Here is an 18381-nt window from a genome sequence, read left to right on the forward strand (position 1 = left end):
CTCAGAAAACAGTTTGATTGATCCCAACGGAAAATAAGTGCTTTTAACCCTGTACAAATACACAACTTTATGACTTGCAGATGTTTCAAAATTAGATATTCTTTTTAAGTAAGACTCTGTATCAAAGTCACTGGTCAGTGATGGAGTTGATGCTGGGTTCTCAGATGAAGTATCATTAAGCTGGTTAAGCTGTGTTTGGCTTTGATGGGCTGTTGGTTTTATGTAAATTTGTTTATCATGCAGTGAATGAACAGAAACAACAATCCCTTTATCAGACTGATTCAGTTGTCTAACATTTTCCCTGTTATCTGTTAGCATTAATAAAGAGAAAATGAAAATAAATAAATATGAGAGAGAGAGAGAGAGAGAGAGAGAGAGAGAGAGAGAGAGAGAGAGAGAGAGAGAGAGAGAGAGAGAGAGAGAGAGAGAGAGAGAGAGAGAGAGAGAGAGAGAGAGAGAGAGAGAGAGAGAGAGAGAGATTTAAATACATATATCAGTTGTACTACTGTATCAATATCAATTCTATTATGAATACTATAAAGAATGCACTTTGGGTTATATATTTCATATTACCTGTGGGAACAGTGCATGATATTGTCACATTGTTGTCTTGAATTGGTTCACTGCAAAGCAAACAATAAACATGTACATATGTTCAACTGATTAAATATATGACAACATATTTACAAATTGACAAACTAGTTAATCACATATTTTCAAAACTTTTCAAAACACGACTTGAAAAAAAACTTTCAAACATGATGAAGAAGTCCAAGTTAACCAAACCAAACCATGCATTTGTTATCTTTTTAAAAATATGTAGTCCCACTTTCAGATGGTCTTGGTTACAATAGATTGTATTTATAACAATCAATCTTGGCAAACTTTATCTCACCTGAACTGTAGAAGGAATTTACATTCTGTACACACAGAGGACTCCTGATTTGGAACAATGATTGTTTCTGAACAAAAGTTGATTGTAGCAACTCTTGTAATGACAAATGTGCTGGAATAACATTTAATTCATATAAATAAATTTTATTATCATATTCCAATGTGGCTGTGGGACAAAAGACACAATCTGATTGAACCTGAATGTAAGACACCAAAAAACCAAATCTTTCAATAAAAAATTAAAAAATTGTTCCTTTTCAAGCAATTTTTTCCAAATGAAATTGACAAAAGAGTAAATATCAATTTCTCTCACAATGACTTAAAAAAAACTAATAATACTTACCTTGGAGGGCTTATAGAAGTAGCCTTAGAAAACTGGGGAGGGTCTGTAGCATTTAAGATGGGTGAAGATACGCCCCAGCACTGGAGACTGGCTGGACGACCAGCAGCAATGATGCTAAAATTATTATAATTATAGTACTCCTGGAGTATTAAAACAATCAGTGCTGAAAATATTTTTAATATTGCTCGCCATGAATGCCAGATGATCACACATTTTGACATGTTATCGACCAGGTTAAAAGTTAAAGTTAGATTTTGTCAGATTATCACTAGGCTTTAGGACAATATATTAACTGTCATTGGACATTTAGGTAAAAAGCTGCCATGGAGGTAAAATGCCAATGGTTACTTATTATGCTAATAACAAATATAATGACAGTATAACCATAATCAATTAGCAATTCACAAGCCATTTTTTTTTTTACAAAAGAATAACTGATTCTAAGTCTCCAAGTTTTCCAAATGCTGGCTGGATTCCATAAATTCCAGAAAGAAAAAGAAGAAGAGCATGACTTACATGAAGGGAACAAAGGCAGTATTGTTGACATCTACATCCACAAAAGTATCATTAAAGTTTGCCTGACTGTAGCCAGCAGAGTCAGGTGTTAATCCACACGATACTGTTACCTGCAGTTGAAACAAAATATATAAAAGTCAGATATAAAAGTCACAAACAGGGATCAGATGTAAAAAAAAAACCCTTACAGCTCAGACAAAGAAAATCTGAGCATTATCTGTATGACAGACAAGTTCAAACTACTGTCAATGGGAGAGATAAGTGAGACTTTGGTTATCACCAAACTGCCAACTCCCTACAGTCTGCATCATATAAAACAGTAAAAACATAATAAAAAGGATTTAAAAATGAAGGTCAAGTTTTATTTGTAAACAAATTGTTACAAAATTGTTGAAAAATAGTTATATTTTTCAAAGTAAAAAGGTTAAAACAGCATGGAAAGACCAAATCTTACTCAAAAAGGAGAGTATTGAAACTGTTTAAGCATATTTATCTTGGAGTTTTTAGAAAATATGGAAAGTACAGTGGTTCTGAAGGTATTTGAAACAGAACTTGGGGGGGTATTGAAACTGTTGCAATAACAGAATATTACATATAGGAAGAATAATGCAGGTATGACTAGAAACTGTCAACACAACTGAGCCAGTTATGGCCAATTAGGAAAAAAGTAGGTCAATTAGTTGTGAGGGATGATCCATGTGATTTTTGGGGAGATGGGCTTGCAACAGACCAGATGGACTTGCAACAAAAACTAAAATAAATAAATAAATAAATAAATAAATAAATAAATAAATAAATAACAGAAAACACTAAAATCAGATCAGGTGGGAATGCTTTATTTATATTAAAAATAGTTTTCCTGTACTCAAATTATATCAAAAGTATTCCTGATTTTGTATAATATCAATACAGTAACTATAAATTTAGGAATTTTCTTATGATAGTGAGCAAAAAGGCACTTAAATGTGGACATTGGTTAGTCTCTACTGATGCTCTTATAGCAAATTATATAATCATATAATAATAATGTAATACAATAAGAAAAATGATATTAGCTAATTTTGGTCTAGAGCTCTGAAGTGTCACGCTGAGCCCAACTTCAATAACAGTGTCACTTGGTCTACAGCTCTTCTTTAGAGACAGCAAAAAAATCAAATATGGATCAAAGCTTAATAATTTTAAAAGCCCAAGTGTACTATATAAAATGGCCTATATACTATGACTTAAAGAAATATTTTTTGCTTTTTTCCCCCTAGAAGAAAAAAACTGAATCACCACTTTACATTTAGGATGTTTTTTCAATTAGAAAAGTATGCAATACTACAATTAAAGTCATAATAACTCTTCGTTTTGGCCAAAAATTGGATTTTCCTGGAGTAAACGGCAATTTTAAGAGATTTTAACTGACGGAGCCCTCTCTGACATTGCACAGTCACGCGATATCGAGCGAAGTTTTCTGGTGACCTACTTAAAACTGCGGGAAAAGCAGACTACAACAACACTATATAACAATAATATAAGATTCATACGATATATTCGTCTTATTGTTCAAAATGCATTTATATCTACAATGTGTGCAGTTCTGGGCTATTCGTTATCCGATGCACTGTACAAAAACTCGCAACTTATGTGTGAGGATTGCATCATGCACTGCTATCATATTGCTGCCATATGTTATTTTGGTCTCGAATGAACGCGAGAATCCGCGACACCCCAACGTCATTGGCAACGGATGCCTTGACGACCGGGAAGAAAGGCATCGAAAGCCCTATTGACAAGCACAGTTTTTAGTTTTGCTACAATATCATCCGTTTTAGTGGTGTAATGCAATATAATATATTTCCATGCATTGTTTACAATGTATTTCTTGCGGAATTTTGAATCTAAAAGGAAGAGTTATTATTGCTTTAAGTGATGTCGAAATCTCACATAATTTATCCTTCAGTACTTACAAAATGGAAAAAATATATATTATATATTCATTAAATATAAATAAATTACAAGTAAAAGAATTAAATGATTCATCAAAATATTTTTAAAAAGCCAATACTTACATTACTTTCAAATGGTACATTTTGTCCAGTGAAGGGGAGTGTCACACTGAGCCTAACTTCAATAACAGTGTCACTTGGTCTAGAGCTCTGAACTTCTGAGAAAACATACTGGAATGTATCCCCATTCCGCACTGCTAATGTCAGTTCTACCTGACCCACACCTAAAAAAGTAAAAGTAAATGGTACAGTTACTAATGTGTTCCATATTAAGTACAGTATTTGGTTATTGGTATTAGCACGAAAATTCATTCTGACATTCTGATTCTGATATGTACTGTCTGCTAAGGCATGAAAGCAAAGGCCTCAAAAAGTTGGAAATGAAAACCGGTTGCTGAACCAGCCACAGTGCGGCAGCTCTCAAATTTTTATTTTACATCTCATCTCCTCAACACGCACATTACTGTGAAGCCAACCAGTTTTCCCATCAACAGAGGTATCACTTTCCTTAAATTCATCTGTCTATCTACCAGTTTGACCGTCGTAAAATCATACACCCACTATAAACAGACGTTAGCACAGACAGTACATATCAGAATCGTCAATAGGAGTACTAACGCATGAATTTTTGTGCTATATTGGTATATGTTAAGAAAACTAAAAAATAATCAAATCCATAAGTTTTTCAGGAACAAAAGGCTAGGAGTAGAAACTGAATGGCATCACCATCAATTTAATTTGTCCAGTATACTGTATAAAACACAACGCTATTTCTAACTAAATGTGTGTGTTAAGATATATATAAGGATTGATTGAGATGGAGACTGGAGGCAAGTGATGTTATAAAGGGAAATAAAGGTCTGAGAAAACTTCAGACTCCTGCTAGTTATATACCCTCTCCCATGCCTCAGCGACAGCGATACTTGAGATAGAACCTGGGTAGGGAAACACGGACCCTTCCACCTTGCAAGAACAAGGTAACTGAAGGTAACTAGTGTAAACAGAAACGTTGCATCGTTCAAAAGGTTAAAGCAAGCGATATCGTCAAGCTATGTCTCACTTACCTATACCATGTACACGTTCCGAAATCCCTAGGATGGAAAACACACATAGCAATATTTCAAACGTCTCCATCAAGGTGGTATAAAGGCGCTGTTTTCACAGACCTCATTCATATTTTGTCACTTAGTCAAAAATGTCGCCTTTTGAAGTCGAGGCTACAAGTACCTACTTCCAATAACGACATCCACCAAGAAGTACTAGTTAAACATGCTGGTCGCTGTCACTGCAGGTAGTTTCTAGAGCTAGAAGTAAAATTACAGTGAAAATGTGTGATGTACTGAGGTCAAATTTTGAAGACGAGTTCCCTCGGATAGAAGAAGCTATAAATAGAGCGAAATTTATAGGTGAGCGTCCTAAGACGTCTTTTCCCTAAATTAATAGAATACCAGTATGTCTTAATTATTATTATTTAGGCTGTCACCTTGACTGGTCAGTGAACCTAGATGTCCACACGAAATGATGATATCATACTACACTTATCAACCAAAATGAAAAAATAACTATCAAAATCGACTGAGTGTCAAGCACCCAGAATTTAGTCCATTAACATTGTATTCATTATAAAATTCAAAGTAAAAGACAAACAGGCATCAATCACTCTCAAACCAAGTCCTCAAACCGTTTTATGAGAATTTTGTTTGAAATTAGTGCAAATTAATTCCATTTTGGTATAAGTAGAAATACATTTTTACATGTTTTTTATTTCAGCTATTGACTCTGAATTTACAGGCCTGAGAATCAACAACAAAGTCAGACCAAGGTGAACAGCATGCTGCTTTGCATTTTATAATTCCATATTTCTGTTCAATAAGTAATAATTATTTTAACAGTACACGTACATGTATTATGTAAATGGCATATTTTCTCGCTTGAACATGAAGCATTCTTATTATTTGTGTATGTAAACTTGGCAGTTGCTGTAAATAATACAGCATGATGCTGATATATCATATATTCATTATTAATGAAGACTTTGATTATTTAAGTCTGTTTGATGATGGAGCACAACGCTATGGTCAATTAAAGAGTGGTGTCAGTCAATTCCAGATATGTCAGTTTGGTAAGTAGAAGCCTTTCCATACATGATGTTTCTTTAAAAAGCTGAGAACATGTAAATGAAAATTAATTTGTATATCTGTGCATCCATTCTAAGATTCTTGATTATGATATAAGTCATTACTGATATATGCATTGACAAAATTTTTGTCATTCAAATTAATTTAGAACAAAAAAAAATTATTATAAATTGATATGATTTTAACTTGAATATTTTTGAGAGAATAAGATTATTGAAATTCAAGATTATATACAGATTACGTAATATCACTTTATGAATACTTTCCAGGAGTGTCTGCATTTGTCAAAGAAGAAAATGAAAACAAGTAATCATATTTTAATATTTATTGTAGTTGAAGTACATAGCTAGAAAAAATAGTTATATATATATATATATATATATATATATATATATATATATATATATATATATATATATATATATATATATATATATTTTTTTTTTTTTAAAGGTGTCCCACGTGCACCCATATTTAAAAATCTCCCAAAGTAGTATTTTTATTATGCAAAATTTGTTATCCTTCCCAGTTAAGACCTTCATAATGCGAACCCCCCTTAAATAAAGTTTATCTGAAGTATACCTGAAGTCATTATTTTCATTTGAGCCTAAAGCCCAGTGAAAATGCCCTCAACATTTTGATGAACATTGCTCAACATTTGTAGAGTGACTTTTAGTGATGCACAGTGAGAGTGGGTAAAAATGCTTTTAACAATTTCACACAACACAAGTTTGGCGATGAAGGCACGCTTGGCTGTAACCTTGAAAGTGTTATAAAATCATCATATTGTTCATAAACCAGGTGCATAAACCTAGAAATCATACAAAACAAGTGTAGACTGCCATACTAGTCTTCCATAATGCAAAAAATCCTGATAGAAATACATTGAAGCATTCAAAACCTATGTTTCAAAATACCCATACCTTGACTTTTTTGTTCAAATTATTAATGGTGTTAGTTTAATGTAAAAAAGTCCTTGTAGCCCTGACATTGTTACAGCTTGTAGTTGACTAGGACAGTGATGGCAAAGATGATAAAAAGAGAAAAAACTAGAGCATGGATGAAAAGTTTCACTATTGTGAGAAATAATATGAATCCACCTGAGCCTCTTTAGTATGAAAAGAGGGGTCTAGTGTGCTTGCACTGACCAGGCAATTATATCCGATATAATTCCCTGCACTGACTGAACATTGTTGGATGGAATGTTAAAAATGCTCTAGACAACAACATATGTTGAGTCAACCCACTGAACTATTTTGCCTTCATTTAAACTCCAATGAACAATGTTGAACACCACTCAACATCACTCAACAAGGTGTAAAAATATTTTCAGCATTTCCCCTCTGCAAATGTACATTGATGTTCAGTGAAATGTTAAGAGCATTTTAATTGGGCTTAATATCCTTGCAAAGTTCCAAACTGTGACATCTCACAATTTCATTTGAGAAATAAACTGTCTATTATATGCATGATATAAGGCCATGATACCATACGCCTTGCCATTATTAGTGTTATTAAGTGGGAAGGAGATGTATTGTGTAAGTCTGGAAAGGGATGTCATTCTAAATGTTATGAGAAACATTAAGAACTACATTATTTTTTATATAAAAGTGGCATACATAATGTAAAACATCCAGTGCAAGTCCTAGAGCTATAGAAAATTGCTTTTTTCTCAAAGTAAAATTCTGAAGCTCATAGGATGCCTGTGGTATTGTTAGTAATTTGCTTTTTTGTATGATTATTGTATGTTTTCCTTCCTTTTTCTTTACAAGGTATACAGCTTATACATTCAACTTCCACATTTTTCCTTCTTCATTTGGACCAATTGACCCAAGGTTCATGTGTCAGGTATTATAATTGTTTTATTATTATTTTGTTTTTCTGTGAAAATACAATCATGATTAATATTATGATAAATAAAATACATTGAAGACAACTGTGAGGCTCAGTCCACAATTATCACCTTATTTATCACCATAAAGAATCATTAAGTAAATTTACATTCTTGATTCTTTTTTCACACAAAGATAAGAGAGAAATATTTTGTAATAGTGGTAAATGTGTTATTTTTCAAATAAATAATTTTGTCTCCTCATTGTTTTTTATTTCAGGTGTCGAGTTTAGAATTCTTGTGTACATTCAATTTTGACTTTAATAAGGTAAGAAATTAGATTGTTGACTATAAATTTTACGAAGAGTCAGAAATGCTAAAATAATTAAGCACATCTTGAATTTTTATCTATGAAACATGAATTTGAACTACATGTGTTTGAAAAGAAGATATCAAAGTGATAAACTGATGCTTGATAGAGCATGGTAGATCACTACAGTATATTGGTGGTGAGTGAGAGCAATAGAAGGATTAGAATTTAGAAACTGGTTAAACATTATATTTTCATTTTGCTGAGGTGACACTGTACTAGGCTATGTTGTTACAGCTGGACTGTAAAAACCTTTAAAGTAATAACTGTTCCTATGAGATTAAAATTTCATAATAGAAACATTGTTAACTCATAAAAAATAATTAACTCCATCTTATTTCCAAAAGAACAGTTATTCATTGCAATTATTCTGGAATCTGTGCTTGTCATCAGACCACATAGACCTTCATAGATGGCTATACTTCAGTAATAATCTCTAATAAAAGATTATTACAAAAAAAACTTATTAGGAAAAAAAACATGGACTAACTTTGAATGTCAGAATGGATTCATTAACCATTGGGAAGTTTGGGAATTTTTTTTTTCACCAAAACAAACGGTTGTTTTCCCTTTAACCAGCTTTTTGTAGCAAGGAAATTAAAATACACTTGTTGCAACATATCACTGTACAAGTTTGCATTTTAAAAAAGTTTTAGTCTTTATAATGTGTATAGATCACCCATTTTGATTCCAGTTCATATATGAAGGTGTGCCGTTTCTAAACAGGACGCAAGAGCAACAACTAAGGAGTATTCTTAGAAACCAATCACTATTTGATGGACAGGAACGGTATGTGAATATACCCACTTCTCAGTTTAAGAAAACACATTTGAAACAATGTAATTGCAGAGAATAGTGAAGAAAGAGAGTGTGAAAATGCGGTGTGTCTGGTTTTATTGCTGACTTAACAGAGGGTCAGATATTAGACTGAGAAATAACTTTGTTCTTTCTGCAAAAAAAAAAATGCATTTTTAAAGAATTTAATCAGTGAAGATGAACTTGACCTGAACTTGATTTATCTACTAATAGATTATATTACTGATAATGGGTCTTAGCAATATTGGAATTTTAAAGTGATTATTAACTAGTCTATATGGCTATTGCTGAATACAAAGGTAAAGGTTATCAGGGGTCAGTTGTGACAATATAATTTTTTTTAAATTAGTAATAGAAAGTCGGTTGGTTTATACATGTATACATAGTATTGTGCTATGTGAATTTTACTTACAGAGATGTGGATGAAGATGCTCTGCAGAAGGCATGTTCTGAGGTTGCAGAGTGGGTGGTAGAAGCAAAAGATGGAGACACCAAACTCATAAATAGGCCAAAAAGTATGTTATCATGTAATGATATATGTATGTTGTATAATGTCATTTTTATTGTCTTTTAAATCTCACAGCCTTTCTGTTTTGGTCAGTACCGGTAATTTAAAAAAAATAAGGTACATGTGTAAGTCATTTTGGGATGTATATTTGTTGTAAATTATAATCTTTTATTTTCATTATTAGGAGTTGCAGATTTTATTTTGCATGAAGAATTACTTCAGCGGTTTGACAACATATGGCCAGAGAGACAAGCCCAGCTGAATCCTGTGGTAAGTAATGCAATCAAAATGTCTTTAGATTAAATTTAGTTTATTTGAAGTGATACATTGAAATCTGTGGATTAATTCATATAAAGTAAATTAACAGAATGTTGACTTATTTCATTCCAGATATTAGTAACAAAAGTACCAGTGGGGCAAAGGAAAAAGCTAGAAGACATGAATGAAAATTCACAAGAGTACCAAGAGGAAAGGTTATGTGATGATTAAATTTGAATTCTTTTATATGATTGAGCATTTTGATTTATTGTATTACTCATTTGTTTGTTTGTTTGTTTGTTTGTTTTTTTTTTGTAAATTTTTAGTCATTTTCTAGACATCCTCACAAAAGTTCATTTGTAAAGTATATTTTTGGCTTCTCAACTGTTATTCAAGTGTGGATATTTGTATGTTTGTTTGTTTGTATTTTTTTTCGAGGAATCAATCTCTGGAAGGCGAATAGTTACTTGTGATACACTATGAATGTCATTTGCATAATTTTTTTTTAAAACCTAATTTATTTTTTACAGAATGGTTAATTTATTAAAGGGTTTCTCTCGAGTGATTGATCTTATATCAAACTCTAAAAAGGTAAGCAGTTTGCTTTAGAATTATTTAACTATTTTTATTGATACATTGTTCAATGTGTAAAAACACATACATTTTTGCTATAATTTGCATGCTACATTCTTGGTCAGATGCATTCATTTGTTGTTTATTCTTATTTTAATGTATTTTATTGTAGGAGATTTGTTTTGTAAAAGAAGTCAAAACAAATCTTAAATTTCTTCTTTCAGCCACTCATAGGACACAACATGCTTTTAGACTTAATGCTCATCCATGATAAGTTTTACCTACCTTTGCCTGGTAAGAATTCAAAAAAAAAAAAATATATATATATATATATATATATATATATATATATATATATATATATATATATATATAACTTCAAGTTGGCTTTATAACAAGTTGTTAAAAATTCTTAGCTTTGTAATTCACAAAACATTTGTATTGACTATAATAGCTTTGAGAGAATGGTGAGCAGCTACAGAAGTATTGGGAGGTTTAAGGAAGTAGCTGTTTGAAAGATTTAATGACTATCTGAGGTCGTGTGACCACTATCATGGCAGATGCAGTAATAACAAAAGACTTACCTCCAAATAACCTACTTCAAATTCAGTGGCAGTGGGAAGGAAGACTGATGTCATGGTTCATTTCCTTATAGTTTGATCATATGCTTGCACCTATGCGCGCTCACACACATGCACACAACTTTTAAGTCAAGCCTTCAGTTTCATGGCAAATGTTCTCTTTTTAATTAAAGGGATAACAATTGTTCATTTTGGCCAAAAAATGAATTTTCCTGGGGTAAATGGCAATTTTCCCATACTTACCAATGGTTAATGAATCCATTTCTACATTCATAATTAGTCCCTGTTTTTTTTTCTAAAAGGTTTTTTTTCTTTTTTGATAATGTCTTAAGAGATTATTGCAGAGTATTGCCATCTGTGGAGGTCACATGGTCGATTGGCAAGCACAGATTTCAGATTAATTACTATAACTGCCGTTTTTGTGGTAAAATAGAATATATAATATTTCTATGTGTTGTTTACAATGTATTTATTGTGAAATATAGATCTCTTACTAAGAGTTGTTATTCCTTTAAGATTTTTAAGTGAGAAAGAAAGTGGAGGTACCTTTCTATAGAATTCAGACAAAATAGATTGTGGTACTTTGAATATATCTATGCTGTATAATGTTTTTTTTAAAGAAATCTCACAACCATTTTATAGATACATTTTTTCATTGCAGATGATTATCTTACTTTCAAGAAGAATATTCATCAACTTTTCCCTTGTATCATAGACACAAAGCATTTTTCTTCAGAAATACGAAAGGTGAATATTACAGTATATATATATATATATATATATATATATATATATATATATACTTAGTGTATGTGATGTCACTTCGCTCTAGTCCCCACCATCTTCAGTCTTCAGCTAAGAATATTTATCAGTGTCTTGAATTTGATTTTCGATGTAGAGCATCTCTGTGATGTTGAAAATTGTGCTCTTTCATTTGTTTGTGTGCTCAGTGAGTGCTATTGTATGTGAATATTACTATATTTTCTCATAAAATTATTTGTTTTCAGTCTGTTGAGGATAGTGGTTTATTAAAAAGCACAAGTTTAGGAACGTTGTATGAAGAAATGGATAGGTAAAGTTTGGTGTGACAAATACTTTTTTTAGGAAGTAGAACTAAACAAAAGTTATGGACAAAATTTACCTTCACTAAATAACTTACATTGTATGTAGGATATTTGTAATTATCAGTGTTCATTGAAAAGAAGTGTAGTTCAGTTTGGATGCTTTGTTGATCATATTATTAACCCTAGACTAATTTTTATGAATTCATTCTTCATTAAAATTTTAATTTATAACTTAACAGTGATTTGGGAAAAGGAATAGTTCTGTGTCAACCTGCCATTCACCATGCACCAGGATACAGGAAATATGGTAAGGGGTCATGCATTTTTATCATCATTTTCACAAGTCTGCAAAGAGTAAACTTTTTCCAGCCCCCCAGAGAGTACAAGTGAAAAGCTATTTATGGTGATCTTTATGTCCAATTCACAACAACCAATATTTTGTGTGCATAGTGGTGTTTATTACTGTTGTATATTTGTGGTTTTGAGATGCAGCAGACATGAATACTCATTGCAGCTTTTTCCCAATTTTAGTCGACGGGACTGCCTACCATGAAGCAGGATTTGACTCCTTTGCTGCAGGATATGGTATGCATATTTTTTCATACATTGTTGGTAATTTTGTTAAGAAATATGCTTTAAAGGTAGAAATACTGTGGCTAAGTCTTTTTATGTTTTTTTCACCTTATTAAGTGTAGAATGCAATTGCTTTTGCCATTAATCCCCAAATTAATGCTATGAGATTACATTTCAAAAAATTTTACAAAATTAGTGCTATTAGATATAGGGATCTAGATATAGGATAGATGATGAATATGCAAAGTCTTGAACTCCAATTAGGAGGTTGTGATATCTTAGAAAGAAGATTACATTTTAATATATAGTATTTACTTCCAGTTTTTCTACGGATGTGCCACATGCATTCACTATATGGACTTTCGTAAGTTTTCTACTCATTTTATCTTTTATTACAGGGGCCTTATTTCTGTTTATATTTTATATCTTAGCTTTTTTAGTAATGATGTTTTTTTTTGTTTAATTAAAAAATTTTTTTAGAGTATGATATGATTGGAAAAATTTAGTAAATAAATGTAATTAAGACTTGGAGTTGATTTTTTTTTCTGAGAAGTTTGTGTTGATTGAATTATTAATGTTTTGGATTTTAGGTCCATGCAGGCTGCCCCTCTAGAATTCAGTCATTACATGACCAAGACCAAACCTTTCCACAATAATATCAACATGATTAGAGCAGCCATAGATCATATAGTAAGTCCTAAATTCTTGTCTCTCTTTCTGCCCCCCCTCTCTCTGTCTCTGTTTTTTTTTTTTTTTATTCTGTCTTCCGACTTACAAATTAGTTGTTTGAATAAAGAAATATATCGTTCCTTTTTGACTTGATAAGTGTGATATCCATATCACACTTCTGAGCTTTTCAATATTCAAACAAGAAAATAAACTGAGTGTGTTATGGACACTCATGTACATATGATGTTCATTTTATAACAACTGCTAGTAGTAATAACAATGATTCACAGTGTTTAGATGGTGCTGATCCTCCATCTAGAAGGCCACAATGGTTGCATGTGCAAAGCAGGACATATAAACTGAAAACTGTTAAGGTAAGGCTGAACATTAAGCTATCTAAAGAGGTTTGCTTAAGTTTTTCCTGTTCACCAATTTTTTCAAGGGTTGGTAGTACCTTGCACAGTCACATACAACAAGATTATTGTGTTACAGTACATTTTTGACAAGTAAGCTAATATTATATGAAAATAAGTGGGTCCAGAACGATATTTGACTTACTCCCATGACATGGATTTTGTATTTTAAGTTGGCAAGATTGTTCTCTTCCCATGGATCTGTGGACATCAAGATGTTAGGAGAAAGGAAGGCCTTGGTAGCAGTAGCAAATTACAGAGTGTGAGATAGATATTTGGAGCATTTTAGATAAAGGCAGAACTTGACATTAATAGTTTCTTTGTGGGTGAAAATAAACTACTAAGAAAGAAATATAATTTTTGCTACAGTAGTAATAATGAGTAATTAAATAGCATTATTTATAATGGCATTAAATTTTGAATAACCTGAAAAATGTGGTATTATGTGCAGTTTAATACACAAATCTCAAAACGTGATGATTATGATAATTTGATTACAGAGCCAAAGATATTCTGAAATCATTCCACAACCATGAACAGATTAAGGTAGCCAAATACAACATATGGAGGCATTCTCCTGTGGTCAGAGGAGTTATGTGGTAAGTATATTGGACAGGGCCGTAGCTTGAGCAAAATGCCAGGGGGGGCAGTAAGCGGAAACGAGGGGGCGTCCCCCTACCAGTATGGAAAATTCTAAATCCCAGGGGGGGCAGCTGCCCCCCCTGCCCCCCCCCCCCCCGGAGGCTACGGCCCTGTTGGAGAAAGTTGCTTTGATTGACATGGGCTTGAGATTGATGGCTTGATGACTGTTGAACAGGGATAGACTATTACCTAAGGTCAATTTTGCAATACTGGTCTTAAGGTGGCTGACAGTAAATATTAGTAAATATCGCTGATAACATGGCAACAGTTTCCATTAGGGACTTCATTGGAAAAAAAACAAGTGAATTCTTCAAAAAACATGGGTGTTTATTTACAGGTTAAATAATTTTGATGAATATCAATTTCTTTTGCAGGACTGGCCTAGCACTGTCAGGTGGAATTTGTCTATGGGCTTTATTCTCCAGTCAAAAGAAAGATTAATTGTATCAGTTAGTGAGGTTACTTTTAAACATGCAGATCAGTTCACAGAAATGCAGTTTGACTGGTCAGAGCAACATTTTAATATAAGGACCTACTGGATTTATTTGGTGATTGGCTATTGTATAAATTAAAAGATGTCAGGAGTTTTATATTCTCCTCCTTTCTTTTTATTATACAGTGAATTGATACCCAGGTTCAGTTCAACAAGAGGGTCATTGAATAGATAGCTGCCAGGATTACCTCTTCAATCTTTTCTTACAGTGAGTAGATATTAATGCATGCCTAACTCATATGTGCTGTTAATTATTGTATTGAAAAAGAAAATAAACGTCAAACAACTGTTTGTTTAGTATTGAATACTTTATTTATAATGGATATTTTTCAATGCAAAAATTATGAGGTAAGTATTGAAAACAATGAACATATAGTACAATGTGTTGTATGCCACTCAATAAAAATTGAGACGAGACTATAATTGTTAAGAGAATCATTAATCTAAAGATTTAGATGAGGTAAAATCTATTTATGATAAATATACAGGTTAGATATAAGAAAAACTGGTAAAATATTGCACAGGATTTGAAGTGTACTTGTAGTAGTTTAATTTGAATTGAAGTCTTATGACTTTTTTTGTGAACCACTTTCGAATTGTTCATTTCGAATTGTTCAAAGATGAAAAAATCATTGCGCCATTGGGAAATATTGCAAGGAAGTACATAATCAAATAATATATCAGTCATAAAGACGTACAGAAAAACATTGAGCAGCATGGGAAGCTACACAACTGAAAATCCGTTTTTAAGCCACTTTTTATCATAAGCTACTGGGAAAAAATAGTAATGACCGTGTCGTACATGAACAATTGCTGACGACACCATGCAATGATAAATTTTATACTCCTGTATGGTTCAAGAATTATTGGTGAAAACGACCAAGTCTTTTTTCTTATGAAAATGTTGCAAATGTTTTAAAAACTATTGCAGCTTAAAATGACCAAGTCTCTAGCGCCGTTTAAAAAGCATTGGCAGTGTTTTCAGACACTGACGCAGTTTCTTTTCAACCTCGTCCATGGTAGGACGCTCACTCCGCTGCACTGCGAGACAGTCATCCACCAAGTCGGTGATGTTCAGCCACTTCGGCATATCGGCAGCTTTCAGTAAAGCCCCAAAGCTGTACACGTCTGACGAGGCTGTGGAGGGCTTCCCCTCGAAATATTCCGGGGGATGCTGAGGATAACGGAGCACGTGTTTTTTTCTCTCCGATGGATCAACGTAATATGAGAAGCCGAAACTAGATCCACTGACCGTAACCTTGCCGTAATCGATGATAAAAACGTCTGTATTATCATCGATCGGTTCACTCAAAATCACATTGTCATCGTGAAGATCATTAAATACGAATCCAAGATTGTGTAACTTTGCGAGTTTCATGGCAAGTTTAACGAAGAGGCGTAGCCAGTCAATCACGAGAGAAATGTCCTGGACCTGTTTGGGGAGCGTTGTTAGTGCATCACTCAGGGTTATGGTCTTGCGATTCACTGGATCACCAATAAACTGAGTCACCATACCTAAGGCGTGATATTTTTTCTTCTTGATGCCCTTTTTGAGAAATTTGACGGAGCTCAAGTCCACTAACCCAATAAATTTCGGACCTATGCCACTCTCTGCAAGGGCAGCAGTTATCCTTGCCTCTCTCACTGCTAAATCAAAGTCAGTTTGATCTTTGAAGACCTTTACGGCGACAGGCAAATCTGATTGTTTTTCTTTGGCAAAATACACTTTGCCAAATGTTCCTTCCCCTAGCAGTATACCCTTTCGTTTCAGAAAGTTCAGGCATCCTACGGGCAGGAACCTTGGGACATCATCTACATTGAATTTTGGGGAGTTTCTCAAATCCCCCACAGGAATGTCATTCACACGGCGGGCCAAACCTGGAACAGAAAAAATGTATCATTTTCAGCTCTCATTCGTAGGTGGGGGGCGGGGGTGGATTTAGTTGGATTCCGGGGTGGGGGGAGGAGGGGCTCCGCACGTTTTTGCGATACCTTGGATCAACCAGTGTCAAAAAGTCAACTGCCCCTCTTTTATTTAATTCTTTATCTTTTTAAAATCTTTTCTAGTAATGCCAATGTCTACTTTGCCGTATGGTTTAATATATTGTGCACTGTGTCCGAATGCGTCTTCCCACGATAGCTCTTTTCTTATCCCTCGCATTCCCTACTATAAATTGCAACCACCTACTGAAATAATCTTCCGTCTATGTTGTATCTTGATTGTTTAAATAATTTTTTATCCCCATCCTAAACTAATTGCTGAATTTTACATTTTTCAATGGTAACACCCTCAAATGACTTTTGTATTATAAAATCAAGTTTACCATTGATACCCTAGTTTGATGGTCAGTATCTTAACACTTGTTTCACTAAAAGTTGACCTCAACTTACCTTCGTATTCTACATCAACACCACTTTCAGTGTGGGAATTTATTGAATCAAATGTCTAGTTGGTGGAATGAAAATAAATAAAAGAAAAGAAAATTTAAGAAAATAAAAACTAAAATAGACAAAAAAAGAAAAAAGGGGAAAACAGAAAGAAAGAAAATATGAGAGAAATAACTTGAGGTACAACAGAAGATGCTATGGAAAAAACAAATATTCTTTCGGACAATTTCAGGATAAATTCGCTTTACCTGTTCACGCTCTCTCCTCCTCCTGCGTTTTGATCTGTTAGTAGAATCACGGGTTGGATTCCTGGGTGCTAATGACATTTAAGAAAAATATATTTGAATTGTCAAATCATATGATGCAATAAGACAAAAGCCATCGCTTGTCTTTTTTTGCTTACTTTTTATTAATATATTATTAGAATCTTTTCTTAAGCCGTTTGTTTTGAAATTCATAATTTTACCACAAGATAAAACATTTAGAACCCTATTCAAATAGTTTTGACTCACCAAAGATAAACAGTCTGGCTGCTACAGAAATGAAATTGCGAAAACGATTCAACAAAGACGTTTCATTCCTTTGGTTCTGCAAGTAAAATATTTAGATCTAACATACTTATACAGGGAAAATGGCATTTATAATATTTATAGTCCCCGCCATTGGTAGTTTTAATACACAAATTATATAATCTATAAGAGTTAAAAGTTTAAAACAGGCCCTAATCAAATCACCACAGCAGGAATAATAAGGACTCACATGATTGGCTTTCTTATTTTAGAACACGTTGTCTAGTCTGTAGCCTATATAAATAGCGAACAGGTAATTTGAAAATACTCTTTCAAACGTGCTTTTGTTACATAATCTATTGAACTGTACATAGTAAAATATATCTGTAGGCCTACTTACACGTGACGGCATTGCTTTTACATATTTTCAGCTTAAATATAAGCAAATCAACTGTAATAACACGAGCTATATTGCACGCGTTCACTACTGATTTTGGTTGACAACCAATGGTTTCGATGCAACGGTTGTCTAGGTATATGATAATGTGACGTCAGGCGCAGCACGAGATTTGCGCAATAATCAAACATAACGTCAACAATATAGCAGTGCTAAAAGTTACAGCCTACCACAGTCAGCACATCAACTGCGTAAAAATTGCGAAATTAATTGATAATTAAAACATTTATACAAATTCTGACTCAAAACTATTCTTTTTATGTCGAAAAAGCATGCGTATGTTTGTTATTTCTGGAGCGCGTAGGCATTTGCAGTTACTGTACATTTCCCGGGTTAAATCCACGAGATTTACGC

General features: G+C 33.1%; 2 protein-coding genes across 2 annotated transcripts in view; one reads left to right on the forward strand and one right to left on the reverse strand.

Moving 5' to 3' along the window:
• LOC106153254 (uncharacterized) overlaps window positions 1-4983 on the reverse strand; it is a 19226-nt gene extending 14243 nt beyond the window's left edge. Inside the window, exons 1-6 of the mRNA XM_013527111.2 lie at window positions 4809-4983; window positions 3808-3968; window positions 1754-1863; window positions 1238-1351; window positions 896-1006; window positions 574-623 (exon numbers count right to left, since the gene is read on the reverse strand). Coding sequence (XP_013382565.2) covers window positions 574-623; window positions 896-1006; window positions 1238-1351; window positions 1754-1863; window positions 3808-3968; window positions 4809-4878 — 616 coding nt within the window. The 5' untranslated portion in view covers window positions 4879-4983. The remainder of the gene's footprint in view (window positions 1-573; window positions 624-895; window positions 1007-1237; window positions 1352-1753; window positions 1864-3807; window positions 3969-4808) is intronic.
• LOC106153256 (pre-piRNA 3'-exonuclease trimmer) lies at window positions 4969-14964 on the forward strand. Its single transcript, XM_013527114.3, has 22 exons — window positions 4969-5150; window positions 5515-5566; window positions 5793-5866; window positions 6152-6188; window positions 7655-7730; window positions 7994-8041; window positions 8778-8872; window positions 9314-9414; window positions 9592-9677; window positions 9798-9880; window positions 10196-10256; window positions 10463-10532; window positions 11481-11566; window positions 11827-11891; window positions 12123-12190; window positions 12415-12468; window positions 12778-12820; window positions 13047-13146; window positions 13416-13499; window positions 13712-13800; window positions 14039-14137; window positions 14555-14964. Exons 1-22 carry the CDS (start codon window positions 5072-5074, stop codon window positions 14619-14621), a joined length of 1617 nt encoding a protein of 538 aa, XP_013382568.2. The 5' UTR covers window positions 4969-5071; the 3' UTR covers window positions 14622-14964.
• Window positions 14965-18381: the final 3417 nt, after the last annotated feature.

This window comes from Lingula anatina, chromosome 1 (genome assembly GCF_051362555.1).
Source record: "Lingula anatina isolate TDL-2025a chromosome 1, LinAna3.0, whole genome shotgun sequence".
In the NCBI taxonomy this organism is placed as follows: domain Eukaryota; kingdom Metazoa; phylum Brachiopoda; class Lingulata; order Lingulida; family Lingulidae; genus Lingula; species Lingula anatina.